General features: G+C 44.0%; 1 protein-coding gene across 1 annotated transcript; it reads right to left on the reverse strand.

Annotated features, from left to right (window-relative positions):
• Positions 1 to 488: 488 nt before the first annotated feature.
• Positions 489 to 17514, reverse strand: slc6a5 (solute carrier family 6 member 5). Its single transcript, XM_076738601.1, has 15 exons — positions 17386 to 17514; positions 15548 to 15695; positions 14667 to 14798; positions 14380 to 14553; positions 12696 to 12846; positions 12077 to 12209; positions 10901 to 11035; positions 10695 to 10798; positions 10045 to 10169; positions 9764 to 9876; positions 6106 to 6237; positions 5662 to 5761; positions 3535 to 3635; positions 2371 to 2538; positions 489 to 930 (listed from the first exon to the last, which is right to left on the reverse strand). Exons 1-15 carry the CDS (start codon positions 17452 to 17454, stop codon positions 775 to 777), a joined length of 1941 nt encoding a protein of 646 aa, XP_076594716.1. The 5' UTR covers positions 17455 to 17514; the 3' UTR covers positions 489 to 774.
• Between the last annotated feature and the right edge of the window lie 809 nt (positions 17515 to 18323).

The following is an 18323-nucleotide window of genomic DNA, read 5'->3' on the forward strand; positions in this document are numbered from 1 at the left end:
AGGCACAAATTGTTGATCTTGTAATCTATTTTTGACAAAGCAAGAGCGAGGGTGAATATACATATAGACTGCTGGATAGGAACAAAATGTGATACCGGTGCATACTGTGTTTATTTTTCTTTTTTTCTTCCAGAGGCAGTTGATATTATTTGTATTGCAGATGGAATTTTGTACACAGATGGAACAAAACACAGATCCCCGTCGAGCTCATCGAACCGTTGTTTCTCTGTCGCTCAATTTTCTTTTTGTTTTCTTGCGTCTGCTTGCACCAAGATGATTCATTATCTCTACACACAAATATGGTGGCACGCGCACACACAAACGCACAAACGCACGTACACACAGGACTCCATAGGGAGCAGCTACAGTGAGTCTAATATTGCGAGTGCAGTCTGAGCTGTGTCATTTTATGACACAATTTTTCTCTTGGAATAAAGATCCCTGGGAAGGGTTCTGGAGTAATCAGTGGTCATGTGTAGGAGGCAATGATAGGCCGTTTACCGAGTACAAAGCAGCAGCGGCGGAGGAGGATACTCCACCTGGGCAGCCACTCCTCCCTGACAGAGGAGAAGGAGTGGTGCGGAGGAAACCGAGGAAGAGGAGAGGGAGCCCGCTTCCTCACGAAACAGGGAGGAAGACGGGAAGCAGAGAGGGTGGCGTACAGACAGGAGAAAAAGGGAAAGAGGAGGAGGAGGGAGAGGTGGAGGTCGCCCCCCTCCAGGTGCCCCCTGCAGGGGGTTGGAGATGGCGGGCGAGGTGCTGCCCGAGAGGCTGCTACTGGTAGGAGCCGAGCTGGAAGTCCTTGGGGGGCAGTTTGAGGCCCAGGGAGTTGGTTCCCAGAGGGTCGATCATGTTCTTGTAGCGTTCTCCACGGTGCTTCATCAGGAAAGGACCCCAGTCGGGCTGAGGGGAGCAGACCAGCTTCAGGCGCTGCAAGAGGACAAGCAACACTATAAACACTGGGTTTATCCAGGCCGAGACCATACATGCGGTCACATCTGTGATGCAGGACTGTTCTCTCTCACAGTATCTGGCCTGTTACTGCTCCTATGTGTAGGATTTTTAGCAGAGTGCATTTCTGTCTGCCACAGTATCTTTTTTTTAATATCACCGCCAGGAGTCATCTGAACTGAAGGAAGAGGAAGCAAGAGGGAAGTGTAAACAATACAAGATATGTGTGGACAGAAGTGAATGTGCAAGTGGATGAAAACAGCAACATGCATTTGGACTTGGACTGCATTTATAGAGCAATTCTATCCCAAGAGCTTCGCAATATGCGTCTCATTTCCCCAAACACACACATACTCAACCACCGATAGCAGAGAGCAGCTATGATGCAAAGCAGAGGCCTAACCATCAGGATCAGCTGGTGTTTGCTCAAAGACACGTGGACACGCGATGGACCACAAAAATCATACGATGACCTCCTGTGGATGCTTTGCTTTAAGTGACTTCTGTGTAGTTTGTTCTTGTGTTTAGTAGCAAAACCAGCCTCAAATATCTAATATACGGATCCCCATCACCTTCAGTCCACGTGTCCACCCCAAGGACAAAAAAACCGAACTCCTTTCTGACAGCCCCGGCTGGCTTGAAGGCATTGATGTGAGAAAAAGAGCGTGTGATTGATAGGCACAGTTTAGTCTCTTTATACCAAAGCACTATATACTGTAAATGTACCTGACTTAAAAATAATGTAAAACTATAAATCTTAAGGCAGCTCGCTGATATGCCTGCTTATATTCAATTTACTGCTGAGTGCTCTTCACAATCCTCCTGTTTCCACCTGTTTGTGGTTCTTTTTTTTTTCCTTGCATTGCCAACTGGGTCCTCCAGTTTTCTAACTTTGTTCCTCATGAGAGTCAGAAATGAAAAAATGTCAAATTTTACTAAATGCAAAGAGTTATTGGGCTTTTGCTTGTAAAACATCATCAAAAAATGTGGGCTGTTTTGCGGGAGCGCCACACAATAACGCCCTAATGTGAGGGAAAACTGTGATGATTATGCATTTATTACAGCCGGGCAAAGAAAAGAAATGAAAATGTAAAGTTGGAGGACGAGCTATGATGGAGGCTGCTGTCAGACCTGCTGAAGGAACTGAGACGTTACGGAGAGAAAGCCACGATCATCATCATCCATTAATCTGAGTATTTAAAAGGGAGCTGCTGGACTCCGAGAAAAATGTCCAAATTAATACTCAGCCAGCAGTCCGCCTTCCCTGCTAATGAGCAAAGGATGGCACGACTGATTTCCGACTGTGCGTGCGTGCGTGCGTGTGTGTGTGTGTGTGTGTGTGTGTGTGTGTGTGTGTGAAGCAGAGAAAACCTAAACACACGTGACAATGTCTCATCACGACTTTGTCTCAATGACTACCTCGATTAGGGTGCCGGGGGCGAGGTGCATCTTAATGACGAACATGATGGGGATCCAGATGACGGAGCAGATGACCATGAGCCAGCCCAGAACCATGGACCAGGTGGGGTAGGTGTAGTCCTCGTACGTCATCACCTTCCACTGGTACAGACTCAGCCCCAGGATGCCCTGCGCAGACCAGTGAATCAAGGAAAGGTACGTTAAAGAAATGCATTCAGTGTTAACTTCAGGTGCAAATCCTTACTGGTAGGGATAAAAACAACAGCAATTCTTAAAATCATGGCCCAAATTTGTGGTTTTGGACTGCTGTGGCCTGATGTTGCTCAGCTGTGTAATGCTTTTATGCACTAAACAGGGACCGGACAGGAGATTTCTTCCCAATTAGCTGCACTGAACTCGGCTCACGTAGCCGAAGCCCCCGCTCCATACAAAGAAGGCGGCGGATGACAGCGAAAATGAGAGCTTCCCTTTCACCACATGAGCAGAGAGTACAAAAAAGGGACAGAGGTGAAAAAATTCTCGCTCCGTTCTACAGCGAAGGGAAACAAGCAGAAGAAAAAGAAGGCAGACAGAAATAGATTAGCCTGAGGTTGTGCATCAATGAGCTCCCACAGGAAATGTGATCTCCCTGGAGAGCAGCAGGATGACCAGCCGGCCCGACCGCGCCTCCATTTGTCATCGTCACCTCTGTTTTGGAGCTACAGTGGCTTCCATTACAATTACTAACATTAATGCCGGCCAGTGTCCAACAGTGACACGCAGGTAAACACTGCAGAGAGGAGCAGCAGCAACAGCTTCTGCTGCGCAACATGTGACAAATAAGTGGCTGTAATACAGGAAGTGTGCTCTGGAAATAAATGCATATGTGCGCCTGCAGCGGCCGAGCTGATGTCACACTAACCGTTTGGTTGTTACTGTTTTGAAAAACACAAACAACTTGAGACTCGGTGACATGACGGGAATTAGGAGGAAGAAATGATTTTCGATTTCAGTGTAACAGGAGCAATTTCTTCCCTGTTCCTTCCCAACTGCAAATCAATGAACTTGAAAGGCGGCGGCGGAAATGGAAACATTTTGAGCTGCACATGTCAGTGTGTGTGTGTGTGTGTGTGTGTGTGTGTGTGTGCGAGAGAGAGAAAATGAGATGAGCAAAAACAAATATACCGTCAGAATGGTTGGAGTCACAAAGGCCCAGCAGAGTCTCCAGAATCGGTTTGGCTGGAAACCAATCATCATTTCAATGTCCTCGCAAAACCTCTGCAGACCTGCCGAGAGGAGGAAGACAAGAGAAGAGAAATAAGGAGGAGAAGAGGGAGGAAGTCAGAAAGAGGAGACGCAGAGAGTGACCGGGGTTTAATAAGGTCCGTTAAAAAAAAAAAAAAAAAAAAAAAAAAAAAGAAAGGGCCGGCAGATTCAATCCATCCTTACGTGTGTGTGTGTGTGTGTGTGTGTGTGTGTGTGTGTGTGTGTGTGTGGAGAGGGTGAGAGAGTATCAGTTTCTGTCTTCCCCGGGAAAAGCGAGGGAGCAGATGGCTTCATTCCTCTGCCGTTATTGACGGATAACAGTGAGTGACATGAAGAGGCAGAGTCACACAATCATTTCAATATGTCACCTGTACTGATGCTCCGACAAACCGGAGGAGAGCAGTGTGCTCTGCTCCTTGCTAACAGCCTCCTGACACACCTGAGCTCTCTGCCTGTGTGTGTGCGTGTGTGTGTGTGTGGGGGGGCCTGTACATTACAACAGAGACACCTAGTGACCACATCTGGAATAACACACAGCAGAGGAATGAAGGACTTTTTACTCTCCAAAAGACAAGAATTCAGTGTTTTGTGCACTTTGTTGAAATTATTAATTATACACTTGTTAATATTCAAAGTACTATTAAAAAAATTCTACAATCAGATTTTTAACCCATCGCTGCACAGATGAAACAGCTGGGAAGAGACTCAACATTGCACTGTTTGCAGGTTAAGAAAAGAAAAGAATCCTGTTTTGTGCGCCTGTGATTTTATTCTGTCTGCCGTGGTGTCAAAAGAGGAATCGAGTCACAGTTTTTATACTAGTATACATTTTATATTGTATCAAAATTTTAAATCCTGATGTGTTTTATTTATTTTTCTTGTTTTATATCTGTTTTCTTGAGGAGCATTTTTGTAACTTATTATTATTATTATTATTATTATTATTATTATTATTATTATTATGGATCTCTGACTTTTCCTCTCGTGCCGCCATCACGCCAACGTTTAAAATAAAGAAAGACGTCCGTGCTTCCTGCAGGATGACCTTGAACTGGAAATTCTTTTTTGTTTAAGTTTTTAATGTTTGTCTATGTTCTAGATTTTTTACTTCTATGTTTTTCACTACCACCTCTGTCGTTAACTGTGTGTGTTTTAGCTCAGCTGCAAACCAGATTTCTTTTATTTTGGGATAACAGTAACGCTGAAGTTGATGCCTGAGAGAAGTAGACTATCAGAAGCTCTCTGAGCAGTTTGTTCATGCTGCTCAGAGACATGAAGAGCGACTTCCTCACAGTCTCGTCTTTGCTGACCTCCAGTGGTTTAACTTTTCACCTGCTGCAGCGACGGACAGGTGGACTCCAGGACGTGCATTTATGAATCCTACAATACTCTGCTGCTGATTGGCTTATCCTGATATTCTTAAACTAATTCTAACTAATCATCTTTCCTCATGTCTAAATCTAACCAGTCCACCCAATGAAGGCAATTAGCACTATCCAATCAGATTCACTGTACAGCAGGTCGACCTTTTGCCTAGTAGGATTTGTTATTTAGTCTCCAGCACAATGTAACATCACTACTGAGAGATGTTATTGATACAAGAAAGCAAAGACTGACAACCTGAGAAGGCAATGAAATGTTCCTTTTCAGCCTGTTTCAAGATGTTTGTTTACCTCGTGATCCCTCTATTGTCTCCTACAAGAACAAAACCACCAGCATGTTGAGCTTACTGACTACTGAACTTTATTCTCCGGAGTAACTTTGCACATTCAACTTTAATCTGCATCTTAATTGTAATCTATTTTTCATCCAGTTTTACCTATTTTTTATCTAATACAACTTCTACGCACATTTTTTCTTACGTATGTCAGCTTACTCAGCTTTGTGTAAATTATTTTATTTTATGATGTGTGAATTGCTGCTGCGACGCTACAATTTCCCCTTGGACCAATAATAAAGTACTCTGGTGACCTCTAGTGGCCACTAGCAGCGTTTCAGGCTTTCAGCCTAATTGTTTAAAGGTCAAGACATGGAGGAGGATCTCACCGTAGAGGTAGGAAATCCCCACCAGCTCGAAGATGGCAATGATGACCAAAGAGTAGGAGGCTGCGAATGTGTCCACCAGCTGCAGCATGAACATCCCACTCTGTCACAAACACACACACGAACAAAACATTACACAGTTCAAGGCTTTGTCCTGCAGTGACACCCCTCCTCCCGCACGTTCCAACACCTCCGACTTGTCCACGCTCTTTAACTTTCGCACTGACTTACACCGGATCATAAGAAATGAAATGAATCCTGAATGAAGCTCCCTGGTGGGATTTTAATAAGCCTCAGCCTCTTGTTCCACTCGCTGGGCCTGTCGTCTGAAGGCCGCAACATGCAGAAATCTGTCGGCTTATTCAAAGAAAGAGTCCCACGGCGCGGCGAGAAAGCCAAGCGTCCCCCCCGTGCGGCACCAGCGTGTGCACAGATGTGTGTTTTTACCTCTGTGATCATGGGAAATCCCAGGATGAAGAAGGAGACGCAGCAGACGAGGGTGAAGAGCGGTTTGTGTTTCCTCAGGTATTTGGGGAACTCGTCGGACACAGAGGTTACGATGGTCTCAATGGTGGCAAACTGGAAAAGAGGTGAGTGGGAGGAAGAGGAATGAGACAGAGGAAAGCAAAAACTGTGAGGAGGGAAAAGCCATGTTTAACCGCATGTATGACGAAAGATATTGAATCAAGACCCTGTTCAAATCTGATTTTGCCTGCGAAAAGATCAGGAGTCATATTAGATTCTGTTAGATTATAATAAAAAACCTCTGCATGTAAGGCTTCAGGCTAACTGGAGACACATCCCAGCAGATTGTGACTGACTGTCTGAAAATTGTTCAATCAGGCCAGTTTGCAGCAGCTGAAAAGCCTCCAGTCAGCAGGTTCGCCTCGTTTGCATCAGAGCAGCAGCTGCTGTCAGAATCCACCATCCACTGCTCGTCTTCAATTCACCCAACCAACACGTTTTCACTGTTACTTCATTTATGTCCAAAACAAATAAACAACATTATCCTAATCCCGAGCAGGAGAAGATTTGTAAACAAATCAGCGTGAAGAATTTCGGTTACAATGGAGCGAGCTGACAGGTGGAGTCTGTCTGGAGATTAGAAAATGTAGCATGGTGGTAAAAGGGGTTGAGAGCCCAGAGGACGGCGTGGATGAATACACAAACAGGCAAAGTGAGGGAGGTTGGTAAACTGTGTGTGTGTGTGTGTGTGTGCGTGTGTGTGCTGTGGAGACACATTGGCACTGAGCTATCTGCCACTTCCCCGCTCCTCGCCTTCCTCCTGAGCTCCCAAAACTAATTTCCCGTCAACATCCCAAGCCCATTACCGCCGCGCTGCCTTCTACAACAAAGCCACCAGCCCTCTCCTCTGAGCCGCCGCTGCCAAGGCAAAGCAACATCATCATTTACTGTTACTGTTGACTTGTGTCTTAATGTGCCACTGTGCCCTCTGCTCCTCCGCTCGGCTCAGAAGCATCACGGTGCACTTGAAGGAGTTGGTGTTTTAGCTGGAACTGTTTGCCCAGGATTGTACCTGGAGGCGCTCGGGACCCCGAGAACGTCCCGGAGACTGAAGTGTTTGTTCGCCCAAGTTACAGGAGGAATGAATCAGTGCAGCAACTGACAGAATTAGACTTCTGTAAAGTGGGTTCTACTGAAAAGGGCTCACGCTAAAGCTGCTTTCATCGATTCTTTTGGCATCTTGGGGATGGCAAAGCAAAGCAAAGGCACAATGCTGACATGCTGGGAAGTGAGTATGGTGATATTAGCACAAACAGCTTATTTACACACCCAGCAGACACATTATCACTCATTTCGTGTTTGTGGCGACCTGATCAATGGCAGCTCAATATTCTCTCTCTAATTAGCTCTGGTGTCCACCAGCTCCTGAGGGAAATCTCTTTAGCTGCTAAATGCTCCTTCTTATTCATTAGCTAATTGCTAACTTCGCCTGTTTGCTGTGTGGTTGTTTATAAAAGCGTCTTTCCTGAACGCAGCCCGCATGCCGCCTAAAACCAGGTTTACGAGAGCGACTAACTTTTCTGATAATTCACTGTGGGTTTGTCTCTGTGAGGGAAACCTCTCACATTACGCTCATTTGATTCAATGTTAGTATAAAAACATTGATTGGTGCAGCTTTAAAAGTGTGTAAAATGACGGTTTGCAATATATTTCTCTTAATCAATAGAATTTAGAGTGTAAACAAGACTCAAATAAATGCTTTTGTTTTTAAAAGGAGTCTGGTGTGTTTGGATTTAGCCGTCAGAGATCACATTTATCGCCTGTAAAAGCTTCGTAATGGTACTCCTAGTGGATGAAATAGCATAATTTGAGCAACTTATTGTCAGGTGACAGATGGTGTAACGTCACAGTCAGGACAGACTGCGATGGTCACTGTATTTTATTCTGAAGGGTCTTTGGTCTTTTCCTTTTGGTTTATTAGGAATTAAGATTAACAAGATGAACAACTGCTCCAAAAATGAGACGATCTGCAGAAGAGCTGTGGATTCGAAAGCGTGCCACTGGAACCATTATTGATTTAACAATGTTTAAATACAACAGATTCATAAATTGAGTGATTAAAACAATTTGAAAATGTAAATGTTAAAGCATAAAGTCACTTTGAGTTTATGAATGGATCATTTAAATCAAATTTTAATCCGTACCTGCTTCACAGAAACCAAAAACTGTGGCTAAAGCAACATATTTAGACCATAAGATGTTAGAAAACAGCCAGAAACGTCCTCACCCACAGTCTGGTGACGCCTTCAAACACTCATTTGGAGCTTGAAAGCTGGAACAGCCTTACATAAATGTAATGTAGGCCTGCTTTAATCACACTTAAACTTAGATTTACTTCAGTCTTGTTGTTCCAAAACTTTAAGGTCAACTTAATCTCCCTCACTCCAATCACAGATCCCCCTCCGCTCAAGTACCCGGAGAGCCCGAGCACTTCAGTGAAATCAGTCGCAGTGGGTGGCGTGTACGGGTAATTATGTTAATTGGGTCAATGTGCGCAGCGTTTATACATCGCTGGATGGTGCTACTAAAGTTCAGTGTTTACTTTGGAGCAAACAAAAGTCAAGAGACTCTAGATACTGACACACAGACTGTTGTGAAACACAGAGATCTTCAACAGAAACGTTATTTTCCTACAAACCATTATCTAAAAAGTGGCAGGTAGAAATACAAACTGAGCAGTGACACTCGTGTATGAATTCACTGTCTGTATTCACCCCCTCATGTTGATCTAACACTAATCCAGCCCTTAAAAACTCTCTCCGTAGAGCTCTGCTTCTGAATGTTTCTTGACTTCAGCACTGAATCAGATGAGTATGCACCATGTGAAAGCAGGTTGTTTGCAGGGGCAGACCCACAGAGAATTACCTGCAGCTCTGCAGCTCCACTGAGCCTTTTAGCCTCTGTTAGCTCGTTGTTTTGTTTTGTTGTTGTTTGCTCTGTCTGCCGAATGTGCAAAGGTGGGTAGGTTTGGAAGTCTTCTGCCCCCAAGTGGCCAGAAAAATCACTATTATAAGAACCAGGTTTGTTTTGTTGCCCAGATTTAGATGACAGAATTCACATCACTTTCATCCTTATGTCCATTAAAGAGTGATCAAATGTGTGGTTAGCTTAGCTCAGATATGACAAGCAGGAGGTAAACAAGATCAACAACCCCAGCACTGTCGTACATGTTGTTCATCGTTCTTTTAACATGTGCTGGAAGGTGATATTGTGGATTTAGGAACAGTTAGCGTTAGCACAGAAGCTATTTCTTGACAAACCCTGCGGATTCTTCGATGGATTATGGTTAGCTCGCAAGCTACATAACATGTCACTTAGAAAAACTAGAGTTGTTGAAGCTAAGCTAACAGCTCCCTCTGCTTCCAGTCTTTGTGCTAAGCTAAGCTAATCACATCCTGGAGTCATGTGATACAGAAGCAAAGAACTGTAAAAAATCCTTACTTAAGATTTCCTCGTTTTTATTATTGGGACATATGATAGATATAGATATACAGCAACGCACACACACACACACACACACACACACACACACACACACACACACACACACAAACACACACATTGAAGGAGCAGTGGTTACCATGGTATCCAGGCCAAGAGTCAGGAGCATGAGGAAGAAGATAATCGCCCAGAAAGGCGACAGAGGGAGTCTGGTCAGAGCTTCTGGATACACCACGAACGCTATGCCTGGACCTGACACACACACACACACACACACACACACACACACACACACACACACACACAAATGAGGATGCACACACAGCATCTCCACGGCAGATAAAACCTTTTAACTTGCTCAGGTGTGTTTCAGGGAGCAGCGCCGGCCCGATGCTGCTGCCTGCTGGTTCGGTATCTTACCTTCGTCTGCCACCTTCTCTATCGGCACTTTCAACTCATGTGCCATGAAACCAATGACCGAGAAGATGACAAAACCAGCAAATATACTGGTGGCACTGTTTGTACATGTCACTATAACAGTATCCCTGCAGGGGAAAAGAGGAAAGAGAGAAACAGACGCTGAATGAGCAAATATTTGCTTTAGTTACTGAAACAATGCAGCAATAGTAAAAACATGCTACATGTAACAAGTGATATATAAAATGATAAAGCTCTTTTATTTGAGACAGGTCATCAGTCTTGTGTACACACAGATAAGAGATGCAATGGCGCCCTCTGGTGGCCGGAATATATACTCTGCAAATAGGGGATTTTATATACCACATATTCGAACAAATTTCACCACACAAGCCCAAATATTCTGTGTTTTGCAGGAGTTTCCAATACAAATACTTTTATATGCTTTGAACTTAGTGAGAGTGTGATAAATAAAATATGTTTCCATGATTTTAAACAGAGAGGGGGAATACTTTAGGTGAGAGAAAAAGAAAGAAACACTGAACTGCTGGCTGCAAAGAGTGCCATTTATTACTGACATTTCTACCAGACATACAGATACAGTGTCATGGGTCTACGGTGCCAGAAGCATGGTTTACCTTTTGTGTGTTTACCTGTAGCAGTTATTGTGGAACTTATTGTAAGAAGAGAGAGTGATGAGGCCTCCCCAAGCAGCCGACAGAGAGAAGAAGATCTGAGTGGCTGCATCTTTCCACACCTGACGGAGGAAGAGAGGAAGAGCTGCAGGGTAAAGAGCGGGAAAGGACAAACAGCGCAAAAAACGCATCACGGCTGAATTAAACGAGGGGCCGTCAGGTACCTTTGCATCATTCAGCTTCTCCCACTTTGGTGTGATAAAGTAGAGGATGCCGTCGAAGGCGCCGGGGAGGGTCACTCCTCTGATCAACAGGATGACCAGCACCACGTAGGGAAATGTGGCGGTGAAATAAACCACCTGAGCAGAGAGGAAAGAAGTGTATGTATGACATATTCACTGGACTTTTGGACATTTCCCAGTCGTTACAGCATTAAACCTATATTTAATCCAGCTTTGACTTTCCCACATTTAGATCATGATTACAAAGCAAGTGTGAGGTTCCAGAATAAGAGGAGCCAAAGCATTTCAGCAGCAGCATTATGAAATAAAGTAAACATGAGACAAATGATGCGACAAATATAGACAAATATTGGTGTAATCTAAACAGTTTTAGGCCAAAGGAGGTCTCTAAATGTTACCGGTGTACATCACACCTACGTCCACAAGAGGGCGACATTACACAAGGATTCACTCTGAATGAGCTCTCAGTCCTCGGTGTAATAAGTGTGATGAAGCCTCCATCAAGCACAGATGAAGCAGGTCTATACAGCATAAAGTTACTGCATCCAGCATGAAGTCTATCCCACAATCCACTGCAGTGCACTGCAAATCACTGTGGTTAGATGCTGTGAGCTAAGGTGAGAACTCCTGTCCACAAAGTCTGTTAATTATCTGCCTTCAGTGCTTGGTCATTTGCACAGCTGCACTGTGGACAGCTTGTAGTAAAAAAGGTTTTCCTTCTTCCATTATCACATCATTCAGGCTGTTGTGAAGTGATAAATAACAATGTTCAAGGGTAAAAAACAAAAGCTGACATTCAATGAAATACGACTTGATATAAACACATGTCAATTTACAGATTAAAAAAAATCTAATTCAGAGATGAGTGAATCTGCTCATTTGACTAACTTAGCGGTGGATGCAGAATGGAACAGATCGTTAGACCCGACCCAGGAAACAACAAAGGTTGTTCAGTGTAAACAGGAGTTGCTCCCTTGCTGAGGACCAGCAGAGCTCACTTCTTATATGTCCTGCATTTCATCATCAGGGGGCACTTTCATCACTGAAGGGAAGGCAATGCACTACGATAAGCTGAATGGCACCCACAGTTTTTCTTCTACAACTGGCTAAAGGTGCAAACTGTAGAAGCGATCAGAGGAGGAGTCTGTGCTCTCTTACCTTTCCTGATGACTTGATTCCTTTGGCTAAAGAGGCATAAACGATGAGCCAGGCCAGGAGCAGACAGCCTGCCAGAGGCCAGCGGATGTCTCCTGGATATTCAATCCCTTTAGAGATGTGCAACACATTGTACCTGCAGGTGTGATTCAAACAGCAAAACTCAGCCTGAAAACAGTCAACTAACAGTGATGTAATGTAGACCAAATCATCTGCAAACTGCAAATTCTTCATTTTATCAAGCACTTTGTTTATTATTGAATCCTGCACGTCTTCATTTTCTCACTGAGATTATCTTGATGATTTCAACCCGTCTCAGCATAAATCCTCTTAATTCAAGAGATTGCTTTATTCTGTCTCAAGAATTTATTGAATGTAACTGAAACAAGTTGCATTTGTTTTGTAGTTTGTACGAGAGTTGTAGTTGTAGCACCTACTGGTAATAGTTTCACTGCAGTAGCAGATTTTGCACTTGTTTTAAGAAAAGGTGATTTTTAAGCATAATGTTTTCTGCAGTAAAAAGCCAAGCATCTCCACGAGGAGGCTGAGACTCATATCAGGTCTAATTTTGGTTTCTGTTAAATTTAAATTCTTCTTCAGCTGTTTTTCATGACGCACTCACTTGAAATACTCCTCACTGGGGCTGACGTAGGTCTTGTTGCCGTCCACAGTCATGTTTATCAGTTTGGTCAGGTTTCCCACAGCGTTTGCGGACAGACAGAAAGTGGAGTTCTTGATGGAGGTGATATTTCTGTCCCGCAGGATGCACGTGTCTGTTCCAATCAGAAACCAACACACGTCAACTGGGAGAGACTGGCAGAGTGCTGCTGTGGGACAGAGCTTACTGTCCGCTCAGGCTTCCGCACTGAAAGCGAAGTGGGATGGATCTGATTCAGAGAGAGGAGGACTGACAGGAGGCTGATCTGGAGACTGCAGCGTGGATCCTCAGTGAGAACCGGGTCCAGCTGTGCTAGATCCAGATTTTGTTCTTTTTGATGCATAGGCACACATGAATAATCTTATAATCTATGTCTCATTTCAGATATGTTGGGAAATGAATGATAAGAAAACTTCCTTTGTTTTTGGCACAGTTTTTAGTGCAGACACATCAAACAAAATGTGCAGATAAATTAGCTTTTTTTAGAATAGGACTTTTTACATTTTTTTATAAATCCTGCGTAATAAATGCAGCCAGAGAATGTATGTAGAATTTCTTATTCCAAATTCAAGACAAAATACTGACTAAAACTGAGAAAAACTCTCTCCATACATCTTTGACAAAACAATTACTCAACCAATCAGAGGCAGTTTTCTGTAAATAAACAGCATTGTGGGAAAAAAGAAATAAACCATTGATCCTAATGTGATAGCACCACAAAACATGGCCTGAAAAAGTGCTTTTTTTTTAATGTAAAAATTTGAAAACTATAGTTTATAAATATAAGTTTTGCAGGGCTTTTGTGTGCAATTATAAAAACATTTGTACTATTTCGTCCACCTGCTCCATGAACACATATGATGTGACCATATTAATATATTACAGGTTACATAATTCATCAAATATTAATTACATTATGGATCATTTGATTATAATTTTGAGGTACCTTCTAATGCTTTTCTTATCCACTGTATCTTTCCTTTTTCATGGGATGAGAGAGTGGTCGAGAGACCACGGTGTTGAATGGGCCTGTAGTTCACGCAGCAGCCGGCAGGGGTCAGTCTCGGGCTCACTGCAGCACTGCAGCAGCTCAGCCAGTACAGTAAATTTGTCAAGCAAGCAGTTTTTGTGCTGAATTCACAGAATCGCTAAAGGCAAATATTTCACCAAACGAAGGGAATTTCGATATTTATTCGACGCAGATCGACATCAAACACCTCCGTGACTCTGCACGCTCATTTTCTCACAGTCAAAACCTGATTTCATCTGCAGTTTCATTAAAAATCAGACTGAGACAGACTGCTTCACCTGAATACTGCAGCTTCGCCGGATTAAAAACGCAATCATCTGACGTTATCACAGAGAAGACGAGTCGAACAAAGGGAAAACGTGTGTTTGTGCGCACACAGGCCCTCCTTTCATATTACTGGCCCGTCTCATTGAAGATGGAGCAAACAGATGGAGTGAAGTGCTCTGAATTTCAAGTGTTTCTGAGAGTGAGAACACTGCAGAGATCACAGGTCAGGATTCATTATACTGCAGGACACCTCGGCTGAGGGAGTCATGACGCATTGCGCATTGAGGAGAGAGGTGCTTTTAGTGCGTGTGTGTGTGCGTGTGTGTGTCCGTGTGTGTGTGTGTGTCTTACCTAACAGCAGCATGTCTTTGTCCTTACATTCCACCGTGTTCCACTCATTCCTACAGTTAGCCCATGGCAGTGAGCCCTTCAACGAAGCGAACAGGTAGTACAGTGTCCAGCACATTATAATATTATAGTATATGGCTATCAAGACAGATATTATCAACATGGCAATCCCGCAACCTAAAATAAATAAATGAGACGAAATATATAAATTACTCTTAAGAAAAGTAGAGAAGTGGTAATGATAAGAATTATTTTTGAATTGTTCTAGTGGATCAGCTGTGGCAGGTTACCTTGCAGAGCTGGGATGCACTTCCACACTGACACGGGCCCCTGGCTGGCAAACTGGCCCAGGGACACCTCCAGTAAAAAGATCGGGATCCCGGCAATGCCCAGCATTGTCAGGTAGGGGATCAAAAAAGCTCCTGCAGGGAAATGAGACAGCAGGCTACAGAGCGCAGCTGAGGAGGCAGCACAGCCTGAAACTAACCTTTTAAAACGATGATAATAATGATAATAAATGGAAATTAAGATACATGTAGCCTGCACGTGTCTGCATGTCACCTGCTTATATGTAAACAACACACAGTATGGATTACAGTGATTAATGAATTAAAATCATCAATTACCTGTCAATGGCTTCTATAGCTGAGCAAATTCTTTTTATTGTTATTATTATTATTAGCAGCAGTAGTTATATAGTGAAATAGTAACAATAATAATAATAATAATATACGTGATTATTGTTATTATTCATATCAAGGGTAGATGTCTTATTATTATTATTATTATTATTATTATTATTATTATTATTATTATTATTATTATTATTGTTATTATTATGTGGCAGTTTCCACATCTATCGAAATGATATATAAACATTACTTTCAGTTTTTTTCTTTCACTTATCTTTATGCTTTTTTTTCGCTTTTTTCTATGAGATTAATCACTGAAAATCATCATCTTTTTTTTTTAAATCACCGTGTTTGTCGTCTGGTTAAAGGTCTACAGGGATAACTAGAAGACACACTGGAATACACATATCAAGCAATAAGATCATATAAGAAAATAAGAAAAAAATTCAAAGCTGACTTGAAAAACGAGGCGAAATTCGATTTTCTGAGCGCATTTTTCGTTCGTCTCTGTGTTAAAAGCGTTGACCCAGAACTCTTACCTCCACCATTTTGGAAGGCAAGATAAGGGAACCTCCACACGTTCCCCAGTCCCACCGCATAGCCAACCATGGACAGAATAAAATCCAGTTTATTGGACCAGTTTCCTCTGGCCTTATTCTCATCTCCCTCTTCGTCATCATCTTCAGTCTAAGAGGGAAAAAATAACACAAATTCATCCTCTAAGATAAAAACTCCAGCTTAGTCCCACCAGACTCCAAGTTAAACCACCAGAAAAATAATAATACAGCTCTGATTCTGGGCCTGGTTTAATAATCAGTCAACAACCACCAACAAGATCCATCACTCTCTTTAGGAAAGCACACACACATTTTACTGACACAAAGAGATCCTGATATACTCATTTTAAAATAAAAAAACAGAACAAAACAAAACAAAAATACCATTTGCTGAATAAATACCCGATTACAGGACTTCTTCAATTTCATTCACGATTACAGATGAGGTTAATAATCAGAGTTCAGCTCTCCAGTGACAGTCTGTATTTTAAACTCATCTTCACACTCACTGGCCCTTTATTACCACAAAACCGCTTGAAATGATCCTAAATCTCAGACACAAAGGTAGAAATGAAACCTTCCTGATGGCCAAACTGATAAAACGAGAGCAAACAGAAAGCTGACAAAAATGCGTAATTACAGCTGCACCGCAGGATCTGAGCAAATTCATAAAGGGAGCTGCGTGAACATGCATGGGAATGTGTGTGTGCGCGCGCGCGTGTGTGTGTGTGTGTGTGTGTGAGGGGTGGGGGTTCCCTCGCGGGGATTGGAGACAGTCCGCAGTCTCATGTGATACAGTGCTGCCTATCAGCCGGACAACACCTGGGCTTCTGGGCCGTACCAAGTGCGTCTGCTGGGAGCAGGGAGCACCGAAAGTACCGCGAGAGTATGATTTAATCCTCGTTATCGTTAATCGAGTTAACGTTGGAGGCTGGGAGCAGAAATGGGTTTCTCTGTAAAAGACGAACAGTTTGGTTCAGGACTGATGTTCCCTCTGCTGAGCGCTCAGCTGATAATTCATCATCATTCCTAAATGATGCTCCCGTTTTGTTTCAGGGACGTTTAGCTGACATAAGCGGTTTGAAAGTTTTGATGGCACCTCAGATTGGTGCAGAGGGATCAGGACAGGACGCTGCGCAGAGCGGGGACGCCCAACAGACCAGGATCCACCCAGAAAACTGGTCCTGTAATGGAACGTGTCCGTGCACAGTGCTAATATCCATGTTAATGAGTGGGCTGGTTCTTCACATGCAAGAATTCACAATTTATAGCCACATTTTCTGTCCAAGCTTAAGGTAAATGAACCACTGTCACGTGGCTTTATGGCAGTATTAATATAACAGATAAGACAACAGGGAAGAAAAACATCAAATCACTCAGTCCGCTGTCTTTTAAAATAAAAAAATATTCTCAAAGCATTTGGATAATGAACTATTGGTCTATGTTATGGCCTCATAATGATTCGACTCTTATCTGACTGACAAGCCACAAGCATCCACTGATTCAGCCCGAAGTTGTCGGGCTGCAATCGAACACTTTTTACGCACAAACCAGCTTCTACAGAATCACAGTTTTAAGGGATCAACGCTTCAGCTCAGCATCACAGACTCTCCATCACACATCAGCAGATCTACTAAAGCTCTGCATGGCGGTAAGAGCATCCAGAGGTTTGCACCTTCCCTGTTTGAAGGCAGCAGGTTAATCCAGTCAGCTTTCTTATCAGCGCCACACGGAAACATCCACACCGCACCTGCAGCCTGCCGCTCTGCTCTCAGACCAGCCGCGCTCCGTTAAGGAAACGGTTCATTTAGCTGACTTACCCCCGTCACGGTGCCGGGCTGAACAGACGTGTTCCCATCTGTTCCCAGTATGATGGTGGTCTGACTCATAGCCGTCCAGTTGGCCGCGGTGTTGTTCTGCTCCGCGGTGGCCCGGAGCGGGTCGCCGTACTGGACGGACCCCGCGCGGGCCGAACCAGCGGAATCCTTCCTGAAGGCCGAGTTGGCGGCCACGGATCCGGGGACCGCCGGTGGAGTGCTTTTAAACGTCCCATACGCTTTATTGCTGTCCAGTTCTCCCGGTTTATTTTCCGTGGGACAAAAAGTTTTGCTCTCATTGCACGGAGCTGGCGGCTGAGGCGCCGGGTGATGGTGAGGGGCGGCCGGCGGGCACGAAGCCGTGTTGTCCGGTTTGTTTGTTGTAAGTCCCGCAGCTCCGTCGGGCTGCTGCGCCGGGATGTAGCCGGTAGGAGCGCTGGCCGGCTGTTTGGCCATTTCTCTCTGGTCAGAGAAATCCTGGAACATGAGTGACAGATCAGCAAGACAAAAGGCAGCAGGACGGCAGAAAGCGTGAGGCTGTGAGGCTGCTGCAGCCCATCTCTGCTTTGGGACTAAAAATGCTCACTTGTCTTTCTGCACCGGTTTTCTGCAGCATGTTCTGGCTGCTCTGTATTTTCAGCTCACAGTCTACCGGGTGTGTTGGTGTCTGTGTGTGTGTGTGAGTGTGTGTGTTGGAGGGAGGGGGTTGCTTTGCTTCTCCAGTTCTCGCTTTCTGCAAGATTCTTTAATTTTACGGCCCATTTCCCCCTCATGTCATTCAGCCACACACATCCACTGATTTTTATGGGCAATAGACAAGCTGCTGCGGGTCTCTCGGTAGCTCCGCTTTCCCCGGCAGGCATGCAAGATCACCGGCGTTACAGCAGTGAGCGGACCCGGGGCGGCGGAATTGCAAATGACTCCCTGAAATTTAGCTTCGA

Source organism: Chaetodon auriga, chromosome 1 (assembly GCF_051107435.1).
Source record: "Chaetodon auriga isolate fChaAug3 chromosome 1, fChaAug3.hap1, whole genome shotgun sequence".
Lineage (NCBI taxonomy): Eukaryota > Metazoa > Chordata > Actinopteri > Chaetodontiformes > Chaetodontidae > Chaetodon > Chaetodon auriga.